Below are 13,096 nucleotides of genomic sequence, written 5' to 3'. Positions count from 1 at the left end.
AGTGGCCCCAACCGTGACTGGAGCCTCGTTGTGCTAGGTGCAGTACATGCATGTAAACAGCCCCTAACTAAGAGCTTACAGTCTAACCAGACAAGGGGTGGGAGAAAGGAAGTGTTAATACCCCCATTTGGCAGATAGGGGAATGTAAGAACACCGAGTAAGTGACTTGTCCAAAGCCCACAGGAGGTCTGTGGCAGAGCAAGGATCTGATCTGGAGCTCCTGAGTCCCAGTCTAGTGCCTTATCCACCTTCCCTATCATAGATAGAAGTCTGAGAGAGATTTTTCTTATAAATTTCAAATGTGTAATGGGACTTGTAGACATGTTGAGGTGGGGAAATCATTTTAGGTATTTAATTTCTTTAGCTCTTTTCACTCGTAGATTTCAAAGCATTTTACAAAGGAGAGCATGGATCATTATCCCCATTTTATAGATGGGGGAAAGTGAGGCACAAAGAGGGGACGTGACTTGTCATAGGTGTTGCAGGAAGTCTGTGGCAGAGGTGGGACTAGAACACAGTTGTGCTAGCTCCCAGTCCAGAGCTGTGTCTTCCGAACCACGCTCCTCCTCAAAAGGGATTTCTAGTATTTCCAGCTCCTATTTATATTTGAAGTTTTCTTAATAGCTTTTCAAAAATCTTAAATATCAACAAACTCCCTTTCTTTTTTAAATTCACTTCCCTGCTGCCCTCTGAACTCTGGACAATCCCTCATTGCTGCTGATCAGGAGAATGGCTGTCTCTGCCCTCGCTGTGTCCTGTATTTAAACTGGACAGCTTTTTGTCACTATGAAAACAGGTTTTTCCAACTTTCTTGGCCCTTGTCTGCTTTCCACTCTCAAGCTGTAACAAGGGCTCCAGAATGTTCTTTCCATTAGGAACTAGCAGTGGAATAAACTGATAATAATGAATGTCTGACAAATTATTTTTCCAGCTAAAAAATGACCAGCTGAGTTTATACAGCCCTAACCTCTTCTTGAGTTAGGATAATTTTCCTGTTTCCCCTGAAGACTGCTGCTGTCTTTTACCATAATGCAGCAGCCTGCTCAAACAAAGAAGAAATGGCATTTGGTTCCTTAAATGGTGATTGTGCAGAGCCGTGACTGATGCCTTTTCTCTATTGGTTTTGACTCTTGTTCATGGTCATGGGCCATTCAAGAAGTTCACAGGCCTAGCAGTCACTCTGTTCTTCTGTTTGAAAGCTGTTAACATCTGATGCATGTTTGCTACCCTATGTGAAATGAGTTGGGGGCCTTTCTAGCACCTCATCACGCGAATTAATAATACCTTCCTCTTATCTAGTGCTTTCTATTAGTAGATCTCAAAACACTTTACAAAGGTGGTCACTAGCATTATCCTCCACCAACTGGGAACCTTGCTGGCAGTCTGAGCAGAGAATTTTGCAAGTGGATTAGCATGGACACTAATGGAACTAGCCTTTTCTACTGCAGAGCCTTTCAACCATGGATACTGGAATACTTTGACCATTAATGAACTAAGCCTCACAACACTAGCTGTCTCATAGCAGTGTTAACCCCATTCAACAGGTGGGGAAACTGAGGCACAAACAAGTGACATGTCCAAGTTCTCACAGCCAGAATAGGGCATACCTCATGACAGATGATAAACCTTAGGAGAGAAGCAAATGGGATAAAGAAAGTTATAGCCACCTACTAGTAGGAAAGAGACTCTCCACCATAGGTTTTCTGAAACCCATAAGGAGTTTCCAATCTCTCCCTGACGGAGTTAAGATCATCAGAGGATCTGTCGTAACTTTGACTAAGCTGGCATGTCTATAATTATTGATCAAATGAAGGAACACTGAAGAATTGTTCGTTTATTTTCTTTGTTTTAGCTCTTTCTGTCTTTGAGCATCCCAGTCTGCTGCTATTGGTATGAGATCATTCGCTTCTTCTCATGGTTTCAGAGCACCTCTGCCTGTTAGGATTTTTTGTTTGTATTACAGAAATACCTAGAGGCTACAGCTGAGCTCAGAACCTATTGTGACACTGTACAACCATAGCAAGGGACAGTCCTGCCCTGAATTACTCCCAATCTAGGTAGATGTGGCTGACAAAGGGTGGGAGGGAAAATAAATAACGGGAAATGACTTGTCACTGGTGGTGCAGCATGTGAGTGGCAAGGTGAAAATAAAATTGAGGTCTTTTATCTCTTAGTCTAGTGCCCTATCCATTAGATCATTCTGACTCTCATTTAAAAAAAAAATACAACCCCCAAGAGGCATTAGTGTCCGCGAACTGATTATGTTCTAATTTGGGTAGCTACATTCTGCCCACCTAAACCTGCCCTGATGAAGCAATTCTCTTTCACTCCCTATCTCAAAGAGCTGTGCAGTGATACCATGTGCTGCCTTCCATGGATGAATTTCTGGCATGGGCAGGGTGATTCCAGCGCATCGAGTTTGTAAAGCACTTGAGGCTCCTTTTGGAAGAGAGACATATCAGTGTGTTATAACTGGGTGGAAAACTGTTTGGATTGAATGTAAAAGTGTTTAACTTGCTGGTTATATACACTTCTGTCCCCTCTGTCCCCTAATGTTTTTGGAGATATTGGCTCTCCTTTAATTGGCAAAGTGCTAGTGTATTGCAGCTGTACTTAGACAGAGAAGTTTATTAATGTCTCATCAAAGGGTACAGTTTGTCTCTCTTGCTTAGGAACAGCTAATTGAGAGCAGTTGGTTCTACTCATCCTCTTTAAACATTCTTGCGTGCACTGTTCTGCTCTGTGGAGCTCCAAGAAATTGCTTGGGGTGGATGGGAGGTTTTTCCCACTAGTCTTGGGCTCAGTTCAATACATGCAGAAATCTCAAACTCCTTGGGACATTCATCCAACATGCTCTTCCATATCCTTCCACCTATCTCCTTTATCCCTTCAGCCTGATCTAATATTCCCTTATCCCTGAACCAACGCCCACTGAAGCGTTGGATCAGAACCTGTGTTTGTGTATGGATCACCATTGCTGCACTTTGCTTTCAACATTGAGGGTGAGGATTCCGGCCTCTTCATTGCCCCTGCATGTCTGAGGTGACTACTCTGTGCCCTGACTGGCTACAGACTCTTGAGAGACCAGTGCTGGTACCTTTCACTGAGACCAAACAAGCTGTCTCTTAATCACAGCTACACTCCATCTGCCCTTGGAATAAAAGGAGGGTTGCTCTTGAAACTAGATCTCCTATGCTATTGGAATGGCAGAGTCTTTCTCTTTGGATATTTATTAAGTTTGCTGTTTAAACCTGGTTGGCGAAGACATATTGTGACTTTCTTTCCAAGATGGTATATTGCCAGTCTCGTAGCATCCAATAATAATTCTTTCTAAATGTATGGCTTTTTCTTCATTTTATAGCTGAGTGAGGAAAAGGGATGGTCTAATACAGCCTAGGATTCAGAGACAACTGGGTTCCTATTCCTTGGCCGTAACTTTGAACAGGTCACTTGTCCCCATTTTATGGATGGAGAAACAGGCTAGAGAGAGGCTAATACCCCTATCTCCCATGGGTGCTGAATCTTAATTTATTTCATGCTTGCAGTGGCCTTTTAGATAGTAATGAAGGTCTCAAAGCACTTTACATCCTAGCGAGGGGTGTGATCCCTTTGCTTGTGTGCACATTCTCACACTACCTCTTGTCAAGCTAGCATGAATATGTGTAGCTGCAGTAGCACTGATAGCAGCAGCAGATGTATTGCTGAGCCGTGCCGAGTACATACCCACGGATTTCAGGTGCATTTGTACTCAGCAAGGTTGCCGAGATCACTCGGTGCTTTGTGGCAGAGCCAGGAATAGGACCCAGCGCTGTGCGTTAGCCACACAATCATCCTCTGCTTCTTTCGAGGGTCTTACATGGAAGATGTTGCAAAACCACCGAGTATTAGTGCAACTTTCAATCTGGTAATCTTTGGGGATTTGGTTTGGTTTTTAATTCCAGCCTGAAGAATGACACGCCCGTTCAGTGTGGACAGTATGATGGCCTGGTGGAACTAGCCACTATCTGTGCTCTCTGCAATGACTCCTCTCTGGATTATAATGAGGTGAGAGTGCTGGATCCGTAACCATTTTTGCTGAACCAACTGCACAGAGTTTGGGTTTTTTTTAAAAGATGTTCCTGCCGGCAATAACTGAAGACACCCCATCCCTGCCCTCCTCCCGCCCCCAATGCACACGAGGAGAGATCGTAAAGTAATGGAGTCAAGTAGTGAGTTTTGTGTCCATATCAAATTTGTGCCCATGGCCCTACTTTAGGCTGAGATGGCACTGGCCAAGAAATTCCTGTAGAGTGCCCCACTGTGTTGTATTATATACAACTGACAGAGATTTCTGTGCTTTTGTTTGCTGTGCAGGAGGTCCTTACTTTCTAAATGGACTTGTAGCCCCTTTGTGTCTGTAATGGAGACACCTGCTCTGTCCCTACAGTTAAGTGGTACTGAACTATGCATGGGTAGATTTTCAGAAGGGTGGTCTGCCTTTTGCAAGTACAAATTGCACCTGCATTCATTTTATGCCTGGGCTCAATCCTTATACCATTGTGGGTGCAAATCAGATGGCCAGAGGGACAGATGCAGGGATTTGTGCCCCTCTTTAGCTCCCGCAATGTTATTTGTGGGAACAAACTTTTCAGGCACAAATTGAGCCCGTACCAAAGGAAGCTGGGCCTTCCTGTGCTTGAAAGTATTTCCCAGAACTGTGTGCATTATCCTTACAGGAAGATTGTTACACAAAGAGGAGGAGGATTATTCTCAGCTTCCGCAGCAATTGAGATTGTATTACAAACTTCAACATTTAATGCACAGTCTGAGTCGACTCCAACAGCACCCTAGAGTGAGAGATGCTGTTGGGATCTCAAGAACAGTGCAGTAAATAAAATCATCCTGGACCTAGTCATGCACGTTAGGAAACTGAGGTCATACAGCTCATGTTTTCCTTTTACATTGAATGTTTGTGTTCCTTTCTTCCTGCTGGCCAGTCAAAAAAAGCCTATGAGAAGGTGGGAGAAGCAACCGAAACAGCCCTGACCTGCCTGGTAGAAAAGATGAACGTCTTCAACACTGATACAAGTAACCTCTCCAAGGTGGAGAGGGCCAATGCCTGCAACTCTGTAAGTAGGATGAAAGAACAAAATCCATGTGGTCCCTTTCACCAGGGAGTGATGGACGGGACAGAGGGAGGTTGTATGGCTGTTTGTGCGAGAATTATTCCCGAGTTACCAGGATAGAGGTGATGGAGTTGGAGTGGACCGACCCATATCAGATTCTCAATTCCTTGAGCTGTCAAAGGAATTGGGATACCTACACTTTAAGAGAACCTCTTACCACCTAGGCCAGGATTTCCAAAAGTGACTGGTGATTGGAGACTTCGTAAAGGTGCCTAGTTTTCAGAAAATGCTGAGCCACCCTCCCTTTGAAAATCAGAACCCTTTAAAGTAGCTCAAATTGGGCTCCCAAAGGCAGTAGCCCCTACCGAAAATCTTGGCCATAGTGCCACAGGGTATGTCTACACAAGAAATGCTGTGCACAGGCTAGCCTACCTGAGCTAGCTTGCATCTAGGATAACAGTAGTAGCAAGGACAGATTCAGCACCAGTAGTACAAATCCAGCAAGGACCCTATGTATGCATTCAGCTCGCTAGCTTCAAAGCCTGCATTGTTTTCACTACTATTGTTACCCTCAGTAGCTTGATTCAAACTAGCTCATGTAGGCTAGTCCATGCACAGCATTTGCTGTGTGGAAATACCCTTCAGCTATACAACAGGGCTGAGATTTGCAAAGCTAGAGCATTTAACCGCCCAGTTCCCTTGAATCATAATGGGAATTGAGCATCCAAATCCCTTAGTTGGCTTTGAATATCATCAGCCTAGATGTTCAGAGGCACCTGAATGGAGTGCTCCTTGAGAGACACTGTATGGAGCTGGGATTGTCAGTCTAGACCAATGGGATGCACTGTGCTCCTTTAGATCTAGCATAAAATGGTGGCCATGTCTACATCAGGCTTTTGCAAATAAAATAAAACAGAATTCCTCCCTATGCTCCCACGATGGAGCTGAACCACAGTAGCAACAGTGAGAGCACTAGCCTAGGCAGAGCACCTGGCACCTGCTGGTTTTCTAAGTACCATATTGTCTTATCCTGCTTAGAGCAGGTCTGTATCATACATCTGTTGAAGCGCTGCCTACGCTAGCGCTCCCAATGACGCTATCTGTTGCCAATGGAGCTGAACCATTTAGTGAGGTGATTTAGAAGAATAAACCAAGTATAGACAGGGTTTCTGTGTCCTAAGAGGTGGTATGAAAGTCATGACGAAACTGAGAAGCCTCTTTTGCATCTAGCTTCCATTTAATGGAGTTGGACCAATTTCTCCTATAAACCTGCAAGATTTTGCACAGAGAGGAAAGTGGGTTTTTTGGCAGGAAAATTCTCTTTATTTACTTTTTTAGGTTTAAATAACAATAAAGCACCATTATAAAAGTTGTAGGTGCCCTCATAATTAGACTTACTATTGCAAATGATGACCATTCAATAGGAAAAAAAAAACATAGACAAATAATGAATTCAGCCAAGTAAAAAAATCAAGTCAGCAAGAGTCATTTAACCTCCCTTCACTAGCCTCCCAGAAACACACTTTCAGCCTTTCCCCGAAATCTTGTCAAATAAATGGCTTTTTGTGGGATAAAATCTCTGTTCTCCCAAGATCAAGCAACTGCCAAATTTGTATGGCATAATATTAGTGGTCATGCAAGAGGAAGTGCTCATAAATCTTGGAAGCTCAGAGAGGAGTGGACCTAATGAGGCCCAGCCGCTATCTTGCTGGAATCTCAGCTGTATAAATTATTTAAAGTAGCAAATGCAATAAGACTGGTTTTATAGCCTAAACATGGGTGTGTGTGTGTGTGTGTGTGGTTGGTAGGTAGGTAGGTAGGTAAAATAACATCGCTAAAATACAAAGCCGAAAATACACTAAAAGCAAAGTCATCTTATAAACACAGCCTGAGTCCATAAAAGGGCATGAACACACAATAATGTTGCATATCTTTGTCTTTCCATTCTGAAACCTGGAAGAAAAAAATGTGCAAGATGCTTTCTGTGCAAATGAATTTTAATGCTAAGCTGCCATATGCTGCCTGTCAAGATGAAGTCTGGTGCAAAACCTGCCCCCAAATGAGCCTAACTGGAAAAATGCATAATGCAAACCATGCACAAAGATGTAGGTTGGTACATGAAGGGAGGGGAAGGAAAGTTAATTTGGCAGGGGCCTGATCCAGAACCATTGAAGTCAATGGAAACGTTCCTGTTGACTTCAGTGGGCTTTGGATCAGGTTTGAAATGTCTTTATCACAAAGTTAAAGTTGGAGGCGAATGCTTTGCTTTTCCCCCCTCTCGATATTACAGTAGTTGCAACTGAAATCTAATTAGGCAGTCATTTTTTGGAAAGACTTACATATTACTGCGTTTCCCCCCTAGAGCCAGTCTTACAACTGCATGATCTCAAGCCAGAACTTAAAATGACTGTTTCGGCTTCAGGAGTCATAGGCATGTAGAACCAGACCTTCAATAGGAAGCCAGTGGCACTAATTTATAACAGCTGATGAGCTGATCTAGTCGTGTGCGTGCGTGCGTGCGTACAGCTTCTGTCATCATAGTAATGGAAGATGAAAAACTCAGCCTTTCTGATTTCAAACCAGACTCTCTTCTTTGCAATTAAATATTTTTGTACCTGTTGATTAGTACCCAGTGTGGTAAAATGTTGAGTGCAATGCTCTATTTAACTTGGGATTGAGTCTACCCAGTACAAAATGGCTGTAAAGGAAGAGAGTTTGATGGTCCCTCCATTTCACTTCCAAATATTGCATGCATTCATGGTGCCAATGGAGCTCAGAGTAAAGAAGCAAAAGAGGTTAAAGCACCTGGATGCAGTCGAACTTGCAGGTGGTTAAATTACCATGGGAAAGCTGTGGGGCTGAAAATCCCCTCTGATGTTTTTCCTATTGTTGCTTAAATTACAGAAGCTGCCTTGCCACCCTGACTAGTTTGCATTTATTTTTGACTTGCACAGTGTGTTGACTCATCAGGCCCATTAGATAAAATCAAATGGGGCCTGGCCATTGCCAGCCTCTTTGCCTGCATCTGACAGCGCTAATCGCATCTTGTTGAATTTGGCACATCTGTCTCACCACAGGTGATCAAGCAGCTGATGAAGAAAGAGTGCACCCTGGAGTTCTCCCGTGACCGCAAGTCCATGTCTGTCTTTTGCACTCCTGTGGCTTCCAGCCACAACTCTGCAGGCAGCAAGATGTTCGTCAAGGTAACGGACATATGCTGCATTTCTTGGTGCAGCGGGGGAGACCTTGGGCTCGTTCCACATGCTGAGTGAGGGTGTGGAGGAGCTAGTGTGTCACTGGGACGCTGTAGGACTTGTTCCTGATCTCCCTTTGGGAGGCTCTAGGTGCTTCTGTAATATGAATAGCAATAATCATCATCTTCCATGTCCACTTATGCAGCTCAGAGCAGGGTTTGGCTTTAATACAGAAAGCCATCACAATCCTCTTTATGAAAGAGGGTGGAACTTCAGTCTATAGAACGCTGGCATTTTCTAGATAGCTGTGTGTGGTCAGTCTCCAAAGGGTGAACACGCTAAGTTAAAAGTTCCTGATATCTTTGTGGGTTTCAGGATGTTCTAGGTAGCAGAGCACCTGCAAGTACAGGGGAGGTGGCTTGCTGGATAAAGTCCAATCCAGGAACCTATCCCTGCAACAAATCCCTTTGTCAGCTCTGCCCACACATCAACTCTACTAACAACATCACTGGTCCTAACCACATCAATCACACCATAAGGGGCTCATTCACCTATACATTCACTAATGTTATATATGCCGTCATGTGCCAGCAATGCCCCTCTGCTATGTACATTGGCCAAACTGGACTATCAGTACGCAAAAGGATAAATGGACACAAATCAGACATAAAAAATAACAACATCCATAAACCAGTGAGAGAACACTTTAATCTCCCAGGGCACACTGTCACTGACCTGAAAGTCGCTGTACTTCTCCAAAAAAACCTCCAAAAACAGACTTCAAAGAGAAACTGCTGAGTTAGAAATGATCTGCAAACTTGACACATTCAAACAGGGTTTAAACAGAGATTTGGAATGGCTCTCTCATTACAAGAGGTAAATTGCTTTGCTCACCCATTCTCACCTCCTACTCAATGACTGTCAAAGTACCCGGCTTTCATCCACCTCCCCCATTGTTCTCTATGCACTTGTATATCTGTTTCCTATTTACTGTATCATTCTACCTCTGCATCTGATGAAGTGAGCTGAGTCTCACGAAAGCTTATGCCTACAAAAATTAAATGTGTTAGTCTCTAAAGTACCAAAGAACTCTCGTTGGTTTTGCTGTATACAGACTAACACGGCTACGCCACATGGAAAGCTTTATTTCAATGCAAGGAAACAGCTGCCCTTCCCCCAAGTTTTCCTCCCAGTCCCAACCTTATGGAAAAGCAAATGTCACCTGTTACCTCTCAGCTATTTTCCTAATGGCTTGGAGGGATTTCAGTTAGTGGATAAGATGATGTAGTCAGGAGGGAGGGATAATTGGCTCATTGAAGCAACAGCACAAGTGAACTTTTGGGATGGCGTGTTAAGTGTCTTTGCTATCAAAAGCTCATGAAGAATTATGAGAGTCCACCTTGTGATATGTCTTGCAGTGCTTAAACAGAGAAAATCTGGGGTGGGATTTTCAGAGGTGCTTGTGCTCCTAAGTCAGTTAGGTCTTTATGAACATTTCCCTCCCCCCATGTGTCCAGTAGGAGACGCACATTATTTATAACAAAAGTGGACCCTCAGCCAAGCCCTACTGACCTTCCCTCCATCCAAGTCTGAGTTCAGTATTACGGGACCAGGTCAGGTAATTCAGGGGTGCACACCGGTCATTTAGGGGTAGTCTTACACAGCAAGCAGCAGCAAGTCTCCGAGCCTGGGGCAACAGACCTGGGTTTGCAGACCTTGAGCCGCTGTGCTAAAAATAGCCATGTAGAGCTTGCGGCTCAGGCTGCAGCTTGGGTTTTGAAGCCCACCCCCATCATTAGGCTTCAGAGTCTGAGGCACAATGTTTATGTGGCTATTTTCAGCACAGTAACCTGAGCCCTAGAAGTCCGAGTTTGTTGACCCAGGCTCTGAGACTTGCTGTGGCAGGCTGTGTAGATGTTCCCTTAAAGACTAGCCTGATTTCTCCCTTTCTAGTGACTGAAACTAAGTTCATCTTACCAGCCATCCAATTTCTGTGCACATAATGTTGGGTGCTGGAGAACTGAAGCTTTCTGTGGGCAACAGGGTCTTTTTAAACAGACAAGATAGCGCCACCTAGAGGAAGCCAAGGATCTTGAACAAGCTATGTCTCCACTACAGAGCTTACAGCAGTGCCACTGTAGAGCTGCCAGTGCAGACGCTTTAAGTCAACTGGAGAGCTCTCCTGTCGACTTAATTACTCCAGGCCCCGTGGCCAGCGGTAGCTATGTTGGCAGGAGAAGCTCTCCCACTGACATAACGCTCTCCACGATGGCGCTTAGGTGGTGTAACTTACATTGCTTGGGGGAGGGGGATAACGTAACTTGTACCGACTTAAGCTGTTGTGTGTACATAACCTCAGTTTCAGGATGGCTGTGTTTTGTGGTTTTATCTCTTGAATCCATTATTTGCTTTTCTGAGACATTCTGCACTCCGTGACGTGCTGTCCTCAGTGACTGCAGCATGCACTCAATACTCTGGTGGTTTAAAATGGGCTTTTGTTGATAGTTAGGGAAGTTTCCACTCCGTCGTGCTTTTGCTTAGAAGTTAGGTTACGAGGGTGCATGCGTGTGTGACTTTTGTTCCTTTAATTTCCAAAGGGCGCCCCTGAAAGTGTGATCGAACGATGCAACTACATCCGTGTTGGCAATACCCGGGTCCCCCTCACGCTCTCCACTAAGGAAAAGATCTTGTCCAAAATCCGGGAATGGGGGACTGGCATCGACACCCTACGCTGCCTCGCTCTGGCCACCCGGGACACCCCCTGCAGGAAAGAAGATATGCAGCTGGAAGACTCGACCAAGTTCATTAACTATGAGGTGAGGAAGGGTTAAAAGTGACCCCCTGGACAGGGCATGGGGGCCATTTCTTCGGAAACGAAGGGTTCACTCCAGCTTTCCTTCCCCTGGCACAGATGCTGAGGGGAAGGGCTCTGAGAGCTGCTGCTTGGGAAGCAGCAGGAGAGGATGCGTTGGGAGTGCTGGGTTCCATGTGCCAGGGGTGAGCTGAACTCCAAGTTGGGGAGTCTTCTGTCTCCTTTCTGCTAGTGTAATTTATTTTGCTTCCTGATCGCTGCCCCTCCAGGAACACGTCGTGCTGGCTGCAAATGCATTTCATTATTATGCAGAGACTTCCCACCAACTTACAGGTGTCTCATTGGAAGTTCTAGCACACTCAATGGTTCCTACTGGTCTCCCTGAGTTTCTACAGGAGAACCAGGTAGCCCAGTAGTCCTGCTGCTCTGTTGCACAACCTAGCTGACAAGAACCATGTGACAGATGCTACATGTGATACTTAGGCCCAAATTCAGCAAAACACTTAAACATATTTAAGTCTCATTGACTGGAATCCATTGACTTAAGTATATAAGAATGGCCATACTGAGTCAAACCAATGGTCCATCCAGCCCAGTATCCTGTCTCTGACAGTGGCTGGTGCCAGATGCTTCAGAGGGAATGAAGAGGAAAGGGCAATTTATCAAGTGATCCATCCGCCGTCATCCAGTCCCAGCTTCTGGTAGTCAGAGGTTTAGGGATACCCAGAGCATGGGGTTGCATCCCTGACCATCTTGGCTAATAGCTATGGACCTATCCTCCATGACCTAATCTAATTCTTTTTTGAACCGAGTTCTACTTTTGGCTTTCACAACATTTCCTGGCAATGAGCTCCATAGGGTAACTGTTGTTGTTGAAGAAGCACTTCCGTATGTTTGATTTAAACCTGGTGCCTCTTGAACCTGTGCTTGTGTGCTTTGCTGAATCTGGGCCTTTGTGCACTCCCAAGAAGCACGTAGATACCTTGATGATGGGCATGGCATAAGAATCTGAACAGAATGCAATGAATAGCAACCCACTACAGTCTGTCAACTGGAACCTCCTCTAGGAAGGACAAATCAGGATTACAGCAGAGTTATTTTAAATTGAGGGTGATACTCTGTCAGGCCTAATTGTGCTCCCATTAGAATTCGTGCAAATTTTGCCATGGGAAATGTTTTGCGAACATGATCAGGCCCTTAGAGAAGAAAAATTGCCAGCATCTTTAGATTTTTCCCTATCTAGGGTGAATTAAAGGCATGGAAAATGACATGGTGCTGTCCCTGGAGGGGATGGGCATAGCAAGCGTTAACGTGTTTCCACTCCTCTTGACCTCAGACTAACCTAACCTTCGTGGGCTGCGTGGGAATGCTGGACCCTCCCCGGAAGGAGGTGATGTCGTCCATTGAGATGTGTAAGAAAGCTGGCATCCGAGTCATGATGATCACTGGGGACAACAAAGGCACAGCCGTGGCCATCTGTCGGAGGATTGGGATCTTCTCGGAGAAGGAGGATGTGACAGACAAGGCCTACACAGGCAGGGAGTTTGATGATCTCCCTTTAGAGACACAGCGTGAGGCCTGCCGTTCGGCCCGCTGCTTCGCCCGAGTCGAACCTGCTCACAAATCCAAGATAGTTGAATACCTACAGTCTTTCCATGAGATTACAGCTATGGTGAGTTGTACACGGGGTCCCTCATCTGGGTTTACTCATGTTAATCATTTTGTAAGTGTCATCTCTACTGTCTAGACCAGGGATGGGGGTCCCAGTCTGAGCTGTAGGGCAGGAGTGTTGCCCATTGGTTTGGAGCAAAGATCTGGGAGTCAGGACTTCTGGATTCTGGTCCCAGCTCTTCTCCTTACTCTGGGTAGCCTTGAGGAACACACTTAAGTTTTTCCATCCATACAATGGGGAATAATAATACTTGCCTACATTGGAGCTATTGTGAAGCTGAATGTGAGCAGAGCACATAGAGAATCTCTGAAAT

General features: G+C 44.9%; 1 protein-coding gene and 1 long non-coding RNA gene across 4 annotated transcripts in view; one reads left to right on the top strand and one right to left on the bottom strand.

Moving 5' to 3' along the window:
- The window catches only part of LOC137146545 (uncharacterized), a 33,640-nt gene that overhangs the window by 408 nt on the left and 20,136 nt on the right, over positions 1-13,096 (bottom strand). The window lies entirely within an intron of this gene.
- Positions 1-13,096, top strand: part of ATP2A3 (ATPase sarcoplasmic/endoplasmic reticulum Ca2+ transporting 3) — a 120,964-nt gene that overhangs the window by 92,024 nt on the left and 15,844 nt on the right. For all 3 annotated transcript variants that reach the window (XM_067537861.1, XM_067537860.1, XM_067537862.1), the window contains exons 10-14: positions 3,942-4,044; positions 4,977-5,108; positions 8,183-8,308; positions 10,897-11,115; positions 12,448-12,783. In XM_067537861.1, coding sequence (XP_067393962.1) covers positions 3,942-4,044; positions 4,977-5,108; positions 8,183-8,308; positions 10,897-11,115; positions 12,448-12,783 — 916 coding nt within the window. The remainder of the gene's footprint in view (positions 1-3,941; positions 4,045-4,976; positions 5,109-8,182; positions 8,309-10,896; positions 11,116-12,447; positions 12,784-13,096) is intronic.

Source organism: Emydura macquarii, unplaced genomic scaffold (assembly GCF_026122565.2).
Source record: "Emydura macquarii macquarii isolate MOO-44397 ecotype Brisbane River unplaced genomic scaffold, CSIRO-AGI_Emac_v2 contig_450, whole genome shotgun sequence".
NCBI classification, from domain to species: Eukaryota; Metazoa; Chordata; order Testudines; family Chelidae; genus Emydura; species Emydura macquarii.
This window is presented reverse-complemented; position numbering and strand designations above follow the sequence as displayed.